The sequence below is a fragment of the Anser cygnoides genome, chromosome 1 (genome assembly GCF_040182565.1).
Source record: "Anser cygnoides isolate HZ-2024a breed goose chromosome 1, Taihu_goose_T2T_genome, whole genome shotgun sequence".
In the NCBI taxonomy this organism is placed as follows: domain Eukaryota; kingdom Metazoa; phylum Chordata; class Aves; order Anseriformes; family Anatidae; genus Anser; species Anser cygnoides.
The window spans coordinates 94,902,813-94,915,815 of NC_089873.1; the positions used below are offsets into that span (position 1 = coordinate 94,902,813).

The 13,003-nt window shown below is 39.9% G+C and overlaps 1 protein-coding gene across 1 annotated transcript; it reads right to left on the bottom strand.

Annotated features, from left to right (window-relative positions):
• Positions 1-2,190: 2,190 nt before the first annotated feature.
• Positions 2,191-12,719, bottom strand: LNP1 (leukemia NUP98 fusion partner 1). Its single transcript, XM_013183107.3, has 3 exons — positions 11,720-12,719; positions 4,934-5,179; positions 2,191-2,871 (listed from the first exon to the last, which is right to left on the bottom strand). The coding sequence occupies exons 1-3, from the start codon at positions 11,867-11,869 to the stop codon at positions 2,668-2,670; spliced, it is 600 nt and encodes a 199-aa protein (XP_013038561.1). The 5' UTR covers positions 11,870-12,719; the 3' UTR covers positions 2,191-2,667.
• Positions 12,720-13,003: the final 284 nt, after the last annotated feature.

Genomic DNA, 13,003 nt, shown 5'->3' on the forward strand with positions numbered 1-13,003 from the left:
TCAGGGGGATCCTACTAATAAGAGGAATGTCATCTGTCCATCCCACATCAAACAACAGAGTAAATGAAAAATAGCCCCCTACAAACAATGTTTTCTATGATGAGCAAATATATCCTAACATTTGTTAACACATAATTATCTAAAGTTCTGGCACAGCAACTGCAAGCAGGGCATTGTCTGTGAAGTCAGTCTGATTTCAGTATTCACTTTTCTCTAGTCTAAAGGAGTGGGTTTTTGGCTGCAATATCCTTCTGGACATAGTTCAAGATCTGCTTTTTTTCAATGATGGCTGTAAAAATTCTTTGTGAACAGTTTTGTTCAGCAGGTTTGATTATATCCGTGTGTAATTTTATATTATTTACGTGTGCATTTACGAATGCATTCAGAGCTGGGGATTTTGCTTTGAAAATTCCCACCTAGAAGATCAAGCAACCACACTGGAGTTTTTCTTCTTACCTCTCTTAGAAAATACTGTGGTATAACTGGGTCTTTCTCTTGAAATGCTTGTACATACCCAAGGCCTGAGTTCCCACAGGAGCACTCACTAGTTAGCCTGAAGTGGTGGGAAGGATCCACAAAGGCATGTGTTTTATCAGAGAGTGGTCTCCTGCCCCTGAGTCACAGCAAGTTTAAAATGTGCTTCATGGGCCTCTGAATCATGTCAGCTTTTGACAGCCAGCCCGCAAAGGAAGTGAGCAGTCTACTTCTGCTGCCTGCTAGTTCCCCTCTGTTTTAAAACTATTTTAGGTTTTCAGTGTTAACTGGGGATTTTGGAGAAGACATTTTGGGGTCCTTTTCCTTTGCTGCCTGCTAACTGATCTCCTTCATGTCCAAGGTTTGTATTTTATTCCACCTTGCAGACATCTCACTCTTGGAAAGAGCAGAAAAACCATGTGAGAATGGAAACCCTCCGGAGTCTTTCTGAGTACTTGTACATCCCGATTCCACTTTCTGTTAAAATAGAAATATCATCCATGCCATCCCAGTCAGAGTCCTCTCTGGATGGTTACCTTCCTTCCCAAATGGAAGTTTTGGCTGATGGAAGAACTTCATCAAAATCCAATCTAGATCGGGGAGGAGAGGAACTATGCACAGTAACAACATATTTCAGTCAGATTTATTAGTTTATAATAAATGTAGCCAGGTAAGAAACAGTTTACAAGCATCAGACAGGGTTCAGTCACTTTCCTATATATCCCCAAAGCCCCAATTTAAACAGAAACAATCCCCCAGTGAAGATGTGTTACGAAGTTTTGAGGATGCCCTAAGCTTTTAAATGGTTGAACATTCAAAATTAAGGCTCTAAAGTAAAATAATAAGAACATTGTTAATTACAATAAAATCACAGGTAGAACACCCATCAGACTTTGACTCTTGCTCATAAATTCATCAGTCTTCACTCTTTAACCCTACTATCAAACCGGGCTTTCTCCATACTGGGCCTGGGGAAATTAGTTCCAAAGAGGGCAGGGTTTTTCTCTGCAGGGAAGACCCATACACTGCAAGACTGTGTGTGTGTTTGTGTTTATGAGCATGTGAAGGTGGTTTTCTTCTAAACAGAAAGAAATCTTGCTTACAGTTGGTGAGATTTACACCTGAGTTTAAGAGATCGTCAGCCAGAGGAAAAAGAGTTTTCCCAAGCCCTGCTTACCACAGGCAGAGATGACTCCCATTTCTTTGGTTTGGCCCTAGTTCCTGAAAAGACAAAAATTGAAAGGGGTTGAAATCCCTCACCCTGAATCTGTGGCAAGTATCAGCAACCCCTTGAGAAGATTATATAGAAGTACAAGAGGCTGAACATCTTTTTACCGGAGAGCTTCAAACAAGGGTCATGTTTTGATGAGGCAAAACTAGAGATGTAACAAGAGTTTGACAGCTTTGAGTCAGGGCTACAAGGTAGTAAATGGAGAGGGGGAAGGATACAAAAGAGGCAAATGATGAAGTTAAGGTTGGCAAAAAGAAGTAGTTTTGTGACTTGGGAATTGGGACTGTGAGCATGGCAGAGTGGGATGTCACAGAAACAAGAGTAGTATTGCACAGTGACAGTGAGAGAAAGCAGAGAGAAGTGAGACATCAAGAAGGTGTGGAAGATAGTGTGAGGGCTTCTCTTCTACTACTTCCAGAAATTTGAAGTTAGGAAATAGTCAAAGAAAAAAGATACCTGTTTCCAAGCCAAATCTAAGTGAATGTCAGGGCCAAGAAGTAGGTGGCAGTTTGTGTGTGTTTTCTTCCCCAAACCTACTAATAAGCCTTTTTTTCAATTAGAACAGAAACATTAGAATGCTTAGAATGACTTTACACAGCTCTGTAATATGTACATGTACTCCTCTTAAATGAATACATCCACTATTGTTATGCTGCAATGCTTGGTCTGCCTGAAACCCTTTTAGGGCGTGCTTCACTGCTCCAGATGCACACCCCTTCTGAGAGGGGTCACATTCCTAGTAGAAAAAGTACAGACAGGAAGGTAGCAATGTGGTATTGGTAATGGTAGTGATGCAGTTGAATTTCGGTTTTATTTTACAGGTCAGGGTTTACTCTAGCTAAGAGGCATCTTCTAGTCACACACACACACACACACAAAACACAATAACAACAACAACAACAAAAAAGAATACTCCCTTTGCTCATCAGGGATTGTCTTAAAATTCATTAGCCTAAGACATTCTAGCTGCCTGTGCATAAATATCCTTTCTCAATGTTTGCTTGTGATGCAAACTGTTCGTTGTGCTTTGCAGGTACATCTTCTGAACATTCATCTTCTTTCTGTTCTCTCCCTGGCTCTGATTTCTCTCCCATTCTCTTGTGAGACTTGCTCTTTCTCAAATGCAATCTCTCTCTTTCTCTTCTCTCCTTCATGCCTTCAGGTTGCTACAAGGCAGGAGAAAAATGGCAGTGAATTAAAAGTGACTCCTACATGATCAACAAAATCTTTTAGTAATTATATTTCAATAGTAATATATAATAAAGTATTCCATTCACCTACCTCAGTCAGATGAGCTTTAACATGATGGACTCAAATTCAAGCGAATACCCTAACATCACCAAGAGCAACATGCTTTTGATGATACTGTGTGAGTGGTAAAAGGATCACTTGCCTGGTGGGCTTGCAGGGGAGAGGAGACAAGAGGGGAAAATGGGAAGGACTCTTGAGATTTCAGCCCAGACTCCATGTTTCTATTCTTTCATATGCTCTGTCTTTATGTGTCTGAAGGTTGTTCAGTGCTGGCTGCAAAAGCCTCACTGAAAAGTGTTGAAGTGTCTTCAAAGCCACATTTATTAATTTATTTAGAGAAAACCAATAGACAAGGAAGATGAAGTGGAATTATATTTTCCCCACTTTTCTTTTCTTTTAGCGTGTATAGTCATGTAAAGGATGGTTTGAATTACAACCACAAGGCTCCAAATGTGGAAAAAAAAAGTGAATTTTCACCACTCCATTTGAAACTCCATGTTTAAGTCCACTCCCAAATTCCCTTTAAGATCTCTAACACTTATCAGTCAGTTCTTCAAGTTTCTGAAGTCCTTTACATCCCACAGGCTTCAGTGGTAACTGAAGGAATGACCAAAATTTGGTCTAATTGAAAGGTAGACCAAAATATAGCCCAGTACACCTCACTGTGGGTTAGAGAAGGGTACCAGAATCCACATTTTTAAATGGAACCAAAGTCGTATTTAATGCATTATATTCACAAGACCTATTGCACAATTATTACCACTCACAAGCTTTCTAGTGGTAGGCACTTTTGAGAAATGATAAATAAACCATCAACCACTGGTGAGGGCTGGCAAATGAGGCAATGTGAAATTCCAAATGAAATAAATTCTGAGTGGTTCCTAAAAGGGAAATAGAAGATTACAGAATGCACTTAAAATCTTAAAAATTGCATAATAGAGTTGTCATCAGCATGATTCTTCATATTCTTAAAGGACTGGGTATGCAAGGACTGTAATTGTGGGACTGATCATGTAATGTTGCTACTTATTGAAAAGAGATTTTTTTTCTCTCTCTCTCTTACTGCTGCTGCATGGAAGACCTGCAAAAAGATCTGTGAATTACTTCTCCATATGAAATTGTCAGTGCCAACAAACTGAAAAAAAGGATACTTCTCTTTCTTGTTGTTTGTTGCTAAAGTCAAGTGTTATTCAAGCACAGCTTTTCAACAGGGTGACTGAATTTGACAGTGTTCTTCTGATATTTAAAAGGGAGTTAGTGCTGTTGTATGATACACCAGACAGTATGTATCATAATAATAAATGTGTTAAATTGTCACAGACAGAAGTTCACTACTGGTTCCTTCTTCAACACAAACCACATAGAAAATGCTCATGCCTCGGGACGGAATGACAGGGAGAAGAGAAGGGTGAAATAGGAAGAGAATCCATGCTGGTTGCATGCCCTTGCAGTGGAAATACAGCAATTCTGCTGCTGCAGGTGTGCAGTGACACTGAAGAAAGCAGATGGATGGAGTCCCAGGGAGGAAAGAGAAATCTCTCAAACACTGTCATGTCTGACAGTCTTACAGATAACACTGCATATGGTCAAACCAGGCCAACAGCAGAGAGAAAGAGATCTGGCTATCAGAAAAAGCGAAGCAAACCTGTTTTTATATTGTCACATTTTGTTGGCACAGCTGTAGAAACCTCTGAAAATGTTTCCACAGAGAGCACAGGGTCTCATTTTGGAGCTATACGCTTTGAAATAAGTCTAGATGACAACACTATCTCCAAAATGCTTATACTAATGACATTACCACTTTAACCTTGCTTCAACTACAGTAAGGACCACATCATTTGAGGTATTCTAATTCAAGTTTATTTCTGCTTCTCCCCCAGAAAAAACACAAGAATTATATCATGGATATAGCTGGTCTGCTTTTTGTTTTTATTTTTGTTTTCTGAAGTTATCTCAAAGCTATTTGTCTTTACCTACCAAAGAAACTGAACGTTTGCTTTTGAAATGCAATTGCTTCTCAAAGGACTCTGCAAATTCCTGGATGGAGTTTGATCTTTTCTCTGTGCATGAACTGTCTGCTGAAGGCGTCCTGCTTGCCTTCTTGTGGCAGTGGCATTTGCAATCTTGATCTTCTTCAAATTCTTTGGAGCCTTTGAGATGGCCTGAAGATGAGCCTTTGGTAGAGGCATGAAGTCGTGTTGTATGGAGGGAGGAAAGCCTGGCCTGCAAAACAAGAGGTCTTGCTGAGTATTGAATATTAAAACAGAACACACAGGGCAGATTCTTTCTGCTACAGAGTGGCAATGTTGCTGAAGGAAGGACTTTTCCCAGACTCTTCCGTCTTTTCTCATACATGCAGGAGATTCACACTGCCAAGAGGTTGTTTCCCAGAGGCAGCAGCAGAATTTGTTTTTGTTACCATTTTTGAGTATCTAAGCTTTGGTACCCAAATAAGCATTTCAAATGCAAAGTGTGCTGGGTCCTCTTAGTGCCCACTGACACCAAAAGGAACTGAGACACTTCAGAACCTAAAAAACCCATGCCTCCCCTCTGAAGACTGGTTCTAGGCAGGGCTGTCAAACAGCGAAGACCCAGCCTTTTGTGGCCGGATGAGACAGACACTGGGTTTGACCCACAGGTGCACCAGGACTTATCAGATGTTTGAGGTAATTTGAGTGTGAAAGAGATCTTTCCTAGCCTAATCTTGTCATTTTTGCAGTGTGGCCTACATGTAGACAAGATGCTCTAGTGTTCAGCTCTGAATTTTCTGCTGATTTCTTGAGCACATTCATCCTGATCTGATGAGGGAGAATTTTAGGGCACCAAGGGACACATTCCTGCTAGTGAAATAGTAGGAAGCAGGCTTCCCCAATGACATTTGTAGGGCTAAAGTGGGGAGGGAGTGGAGAATTGTTTAGTTTCTGTGTGGTTCAATTTTCCCAGGCCTGGCTTGTAGATAAAAACAATTGATCTGTATGAGCTGTGTGTAAGTGAATGTGTGTAAAGGAGATTAAAACGATGCAAAATGGCTGCAGCTACATGTTCAGGCCCTACATATGACGCTGCCTTATGCTAACACCATCCAGGCAACTCAAAATCTCCTAATTCTCCGTAATGTCTTTTGCTAGTGGAGACTGAGTGGGTTCTGTGTCCTGCATGTATGAATTTCCTCACCGTAACGGGGCTTTTGAAATGTACTAATATAGTTGGTATTAAGGGTATTGTTACTGCAAATCTCCCATTTCTTTGTTTTCTCTCTTTTCATTCCTTCTTTCCCTCTCTCTCTCCCTCTCTCCCCAGTGGAAAGCTAAACCAACTTGGTATAGTGTCTACATCTGTCTACCACCCTTGGACTTCAAGGGACCTGAAACCTCTCCTGTAAACATTTACATTTACTCTAGCCCAGATGATATATTAAATGTATCAGCACAGTGGGGACCTGGGTAGCCTTTGTCTGAATAGTGAGGCTGTGAACCTGTATGGTTGTGACTACGTTGCATTAGACAGGTTTGATGAGAGGTGCTAAATCACTAGCAAATCTACACCTGATAGTGTTATGCATCTTCCAGCAAAATACTACAGTTTCATATAGGTAGATTTGCGTCCCTCATTACAAGCTCCCACATGCAGCTGTTGGCAGTAACTGAGAATATGTTTTGAGGGGACAGTATATCTTGCTATTTACTAATTTATACTTCCCATTTTCACAGATGTCTGAAACTATTTTTTTTTTTTTTTACGCAAGTCTTATACGTGCCAGAACACCTAACACCAAAGGGTTTTCAGATCATATTGTACTAGTTCAACTTCATATCCAGACATAAGCTTCCTTTAGTAACTAGTATTCTGGACAGCCTCTGAGAGTAGTGGTAACGATTTCTGCTATACTATTTTTACTTCGAGGCATACTGTTTCAAACTAATCAATATGGCCGTATATTCTGTAAGGTCATATTGTATTGTTACTTGAAAAAGCACCAAAGCAATCTCATTGTGCTTGAGGGAAAGGAGTGCACATGCCATGTCAAGCTGAGCAAGCTAAATGTCTTCTGTGTCATTTTAATGGTATCAACATATATTGTTTCCTGGAAATATATATTGTTTCACACTAAGAATCACTGGTATTTGTTCTTAGAGGTTTTGAGAAAAACAGACAAGCAAACACCCACACACGAAAACAAACATGAGGACAGCTAAAAGAGAGAATAGTATTATACCTGTTTTGCAATATCTGTAAATGTTTTATATTACTAAGATGTTGCTTTTTAATTTTATTTCACAGACAGAATTATAGTTAAGCCCTTAACAAAAAGACTGTAGTTCACATACTGACACAGGCGCAATGGTCCAGAAAAGGGACAGGCCTTCCTCTGAAATGCGTACCTGTCTCACTGAACTTAGGGTAAAGCTGCACATACATATTGTGTAATCATATTGCAGTGATTGTGCCTCCTCTCACAGTGCACATGCAAGTTATCACATTGCTGTCTTATGAATACAACCCTATAGAGGACAGGAGCCTTAACACAACTGCTCAAACATTAATATTTCATGGCTTATTATTAGTACAGTACAGTAGTCTTCTTTTATTTAAGATAAACTCTGTAAAGAACTGAAGGAGTAATAAAATGAAGCTCAGCAATGAAGAGGATCTGACAATGAGTTTAGGTATCTATATGGCTTTCTTTCTGTTTCTTAGAATTAATACTTGCATTTAATAGATACAGTTGGTACCAAATGGATTACTTAGTACCATTGTAAATAAGAACAGGCCTAAGACTGCTTTAATTTGTGGTTCCCCTCCTGGAGTCTCAGCAGCTGCTGGCAACAGAGATTCCCTCTAAATCAGTCCACCCACTGCTGCTGTCTTCCCTTGCCAAAGGACTCTGAGCACAGCTCCAGTGTCTGCTCCTGTCCTTGCCCCAGCAGCTGCCTTGTGCCTGCATCTGGTGCCTCTTTAGCAAGTTCCCCTTGTTCTCTGGTTTCTAAGACCTGCCCTTGAGCAGTTCTTAAACTGGAGGAGAAGTGGGAAGGATATGAAACAATAGAAAAGGCATAGGAAGGAAAAATGACAAATGAAGAATGATAAATGTTCCCCCATATCAAAATAGGGATTTTGTGCTAATATCAGAGAAGCCGGAGCACCAAGAATGTTCTCAATGTTTGTTTCTCACTCCCATTAGCACTCCCTTTTTCTGTGTGAGCCTTTATGTAATGCCAGTCATGCTTAGTATCTCTATTTACACAATTGGCAGCAGATTGTTTGCTAATTACCCATAAAAAACAAATACCCAAAAGCATACTAACAAAAATACCTCAAGAAATCGATGCCAATATCATTTGCCTATCCTCTTTCTCAGTTTCTGTTGGAGACAAGAAAATTGTTTCCATTTTTTGGGCTTGATCTGAGGGCTCACACAGCTGTCAGTAAGAAAATTAATCTTCAGTACTGCATTCATGGTTTGCTCAAGTTTACACAGTGACTCCAGTACTTTAGGAATACTGTGGAACATCTGACATTCAGATTCTGTCCTAGAGCTTTCTTTCCTTCCAAGAAGCTTATAGCCAAGCATATATTTCTTAAAGATGTTTTGGCCTAGGCTTCAACTGATCTGTGGTAGATGTTCAATCTGATTTTAGTTTAGATTAAATGTCAGTACCTTCAACAGTAGTTTAGTGTTCTGCTCTCACCCGTAGCTGTTTCTTATCTAATTTTCTGCTATGAGCAGAAATGTCTACTTCAAAGAGAAAATATATATAAAATTGTAAAACTCTTATTGGTGCTCCTCTGCCACCTATGTTTTGCACACAACAAAGGAAAGTCATAGGCTTGAAAAAGAGAATCAGTTACTGTATCTGAAGTCTGCAGCGAGCAGCAAGTTAACCAAAGGAGCTGGAAACAGATGACTTGGTTCTCCATAGGCAGTTTTCACATTCACTGTTGGCCCACAGCAACATATACAACTCTGATGCTTTTCAGGACAGTGGAGTGGAGGTGCACGTTTTAACTGAGAAGTCTGGATTCATCATTTTAGCCTATCTTGGGAGCCAGGACTTCTGAGTCCCGTTATATGCTCTGCTAGTGAGCCCCAGTGAAGGATGAATATGGTTTTATGTTCCCCTCTGTAAAATAGGAATGATCATAGCAAAAGCATTTTGTGAAGCACATCTTAGTAATGTTTGTGAGGTATGCTAAGATACTAGGAAGAAAATTTTGAAAAATACTGTTAGTTTTTGTGAAGCAAATTACAGAAGGAGTTCTACAAAGCTTTGCCCATATTTTGAGAGGCTCCACAATGACAGGATGCTGCAGGAGTCTACCATCATGTTTGAGGTGAGAGCAGTGGCTTGAATGTGCTTCTACAGCACAGAAAAAAAAAATAAATACAAAGAAGACCAACATACCAACACGGAGTTGAAAGTGAGTGGTCTGAAACTACAGAGTTATCCCAAAGCACTTTCTGTCATATTGCTAGCATTTTGCTGTGTAATACCAAAGTGCTCCTGATGCAGATGCAGTTCATGTGGGCAGACAAAGTATGCTGGCAGTGCTGTTTTGGCAGCACAGGTGTATCTGCACAAAATAACTTTTGTGAACGACTGTGTCAGTCTGAACCTGCTGACTTCATTTTAACCAGGACAGACATTGTAAATGGTTACCTCCATTTATGATGTTGACACAAGAAAGGGTACATTGCGATCCCTTGAGAAGGTATAAACTTACAGAAGAGACACAGTCTGATCTCAGTTATTAGTCCCCCAATTAATAGCACTGTTCTGATGAAATGAAGATGTTATTTAACTAACACTGGTGTTTTGATTGTCACAGTAGTAATCATTTGTAATAATTGTCTAAAATTGTCTAAAAAACACATCCAGTTATTAGTGCCCCTGTTCAAATAATTTCTTGGTTTAAAACAACATGTTTTAGTGGTCTTCACTACCAACTAGTCAGAGATATATTTTTAAAGTTTATTACCAAACTTTATCTCCAGATTGTAGGATCTTCAAACTGATCTTCCTTTCTCATTCCTTCAGTCAATTTCTGGCACTGAGAAATAAAGTAGTTGAGATTTGTATCTCTTGTATAATACTACTTAGCCAAAAAAAAACACCCGTGTGGAGCATTAATGTAAAGGCCAGACACAATTGAGTGTACCGGATAACTTTAACTGATTGAACAGCAATGTCCAAAAGTCACAGTCTTCTCTGTCTCAGCTAACTTAACCCAAGTTCTAGGTGCTGATTCAGGGATGAAACTATAGTTAGCAAGGTACTCATATAGCTTTTGAACAAAGCTTTTGAATGTAAGAACATGCTTCAAATTAAATGCATTTGTACACACGCAAATACACACACATATATATGTGCGTATTCATCAACTTGCTGAATGGAAAGTGATATAAAGTATATTCTTACACTTCAGTCTGTATTAGACTTAAAGAAATCATGTAGGCATAGTTTTCTGCGTAGTTATCTGCAGAACAAAATCGAAATATAGTAAAATTAATAAATAAATAAACATTAACAAATGTTCTGTTTTCAGGCATTCTGATAGAATCCATTAGCAAAAATCTAGCTCAGAGTCTGTCTTGCTGTCTGTGACCAAGCTGAAATATAACTGTAATTAAAAAAAAAGGGCTTATCAATTCAAAACTAATAGATGAAGGTTACCTCTCCAACTGATCAAGAACTCAAAAGTGTTAGGAGGTAGGCTTGTTTTATTTTGCCTTTCTTAACCGTAATTTCTGAAAAAGAAAACTCACACAGCTTAGAACAGCTCCAGTGGAAGAGAATTTCCAAGATGAAATATAGCACATGATAGAAAGTTTGGAAGAAGTAGCTGTTTCTCAACAATATAATAGCATTGACTCTGTTGCAGACATGATGATCTAAGGATATAAGGGAAAAATCATTTGTAAGGAAACATATCTATGTTAAACCAACTGCTGCAGCTGGAAAAAAAATAGACATGTTTGGGGTACATTATCCTTTTTTTAAAGACTGAAATAAAAGCAAGTTTTCAAGAAGAGAGCAGACTGGAACAGCTGCTTTCAGTTTAACTTCATTTTGACAATCAGTTAGACAGTTGTCAGCTGCCTTAAAAAACTGCCTCTGCATGTGCATCCTCTCCCTTTCCCCAGTGTCCTGCTGGTTTGAGAAAAAAGAACTTTATTCTCCCTTAAAATCTTACTTCATAATACAATTAGCTTTGTTATGTGTTGCCTCTTTATTTTCAGGGCCACAGGTTTTAAACGAAGAGGGACTATATCATCTATCTCAAATCAGAAGTTACATCTGCAAGCAGCTAAACTCTAGGGGGTAAAACATACAGCTTCCTGGAGAAGGGTTTATGTAGTTTTACATGTGAAAACAGACTCACTGAAGACAATGTTTGCGTGTGTCAGATTTCCGAAATGTTTTGCTTTCTGTCAGGTCAAGCTTAGCAGACAGAACAGCATAATACACAGTTAAGACTCTAGCAGTTATTGCAGCATTTTCCTTCCATTTTTGGTCCCATCTTTCCTTATCTTGGAGTTCACTGGCTTTCTTGTATTTCAAAGGCATCTGAGGCCTCCAATGGGGGAGATAAGTTCAAAAAGAAAGTAACTGCTACCAGTAGGAACTGAACTTAGATGGCAAGGTAAATGAGGCATTCTCATCCTCACAGATCTCTAGGGTTATCCCCTGGGATGATGGCACTTAAAATTTATAGATAAACCACACACACACAAGCACAGGGAATATTGCACATAGTCCTTACCGGAAGGGAGGCTCTCCTTTCACTAAAGTGTCTTGTTTGACGTTTCTTGTGGCCTCTACCCTCTTTCTCATTCTCATCAATCAAGTTGTGGCCCCAGAAACTGCTCATCCATTTCGCAAAGGAAATATCATCATCCTCTTCATATTCCATGTACAGACACTCCAAATTTGCGTCTGTCTCCCAACCAGACAAGGAAAAGCAATCTCAAATGCCACCGCTAAGCCAATAGCCTCACACTGTTCCGTCAACAAGGGGAAGAGGAGATGCAGTTTCAACCACTCTTCTGCACTCCATCCCCCAAAGCCCATCCCACTGCAGCCCTAGGCACTGTCTAAACATCAAGTCTATCCTTTCTCATCTATTTTCAACTTTTAATCTTTCCATTACAGATATGTCCAATACGACACTGCCGCAGGGGGCCGACAGGAAGGGAAATGTGTTCTCTACTCCATATGCATTGCTGTTGGGTGCACCAGCTGTCAATACCAATGGAGAATTGCCCATGGTAATGTGCCTGGGAGGTGTGTACTCTAACCTAAAGAAGGCTTGTAATTTTGAGAAGCAAAATTGACATATTGACAGTGGTCAGAAACTGGCACATCTGCTTGCAGAAGCTTAACTGACCATGGGAGGCACGACAAATCGCATTCTCTTTCCATGCTGCCCTCCCTCCTGATCTCTGTTGTCTCTACTCTTCCTTCTGGTATTCAGGAAACATGCTCTCGCCAGGGAGAAGGCCCTCCTGAGAAAATTACTTGTTCTTTTTTGGGTTATGGCATGATGCATGAACTTGCATCATCTGCTTTTCACTGAAGTAATTTCATCTGCTATATCAGGATTATGGTAGGCCCAGCTTCACTTTGATGCACACAGAGCAGAAACGAGTCTGATCCGGATCCTCCTAACCAAGCCCTGGGTATAGGCTGTATCGGCAGTGTCTACTCTGTAAAACGGAACAGGACTGGGGACTGTTTTCTGGCCCTGAAACCGAGTGGTTAGACTGACCACATCCATTCTATATAGTGTTTGTGCTGTAGGTCTCCTTGAGGTTATATGTACTTCACTGTGGCTATAATACCATGTTATATTTTTGTGGCATTTTTAAAAAAATTTATATTAAAACATTTGGTATAATATGAGAACTCTGTTGTGGCATGTAAAACTGTTGTATGTATGGCATAAAACTGGAAGACGTCACATGCCTTGAGGCATGGAGGAAGAACATGGAGGAGTGCTTTGAGGATGTAGAGCCTGTTGGGATAGCACTGGAAGACTGCACAGGAG

Bases quoted from the DNA above. Each gene is read 5' to 3' on its own strand.
- LNP1 (XM_013183107.3), bottom strand. From the start codon at position 11,869: ATGGAATATGAAGAGGATGATGATATTTCCTTTGCGAAATGGATGAGC. The intron at 5,180-11,719 runs GTAAGGACTATG...CTTGTTTTGCAG, and splicing joins AAAGGAGAGCCTCCCTTCCG to GCCAGGCTTTCCTCCCTCCA. The intron at 2,872-4,933 runs GTAGGTAAAGAC...CCTGCCTTGTAG, and splicing joins GCAAACGTTCAGTTTCTTTG to CAACCTGAAGGCATGAAGGA.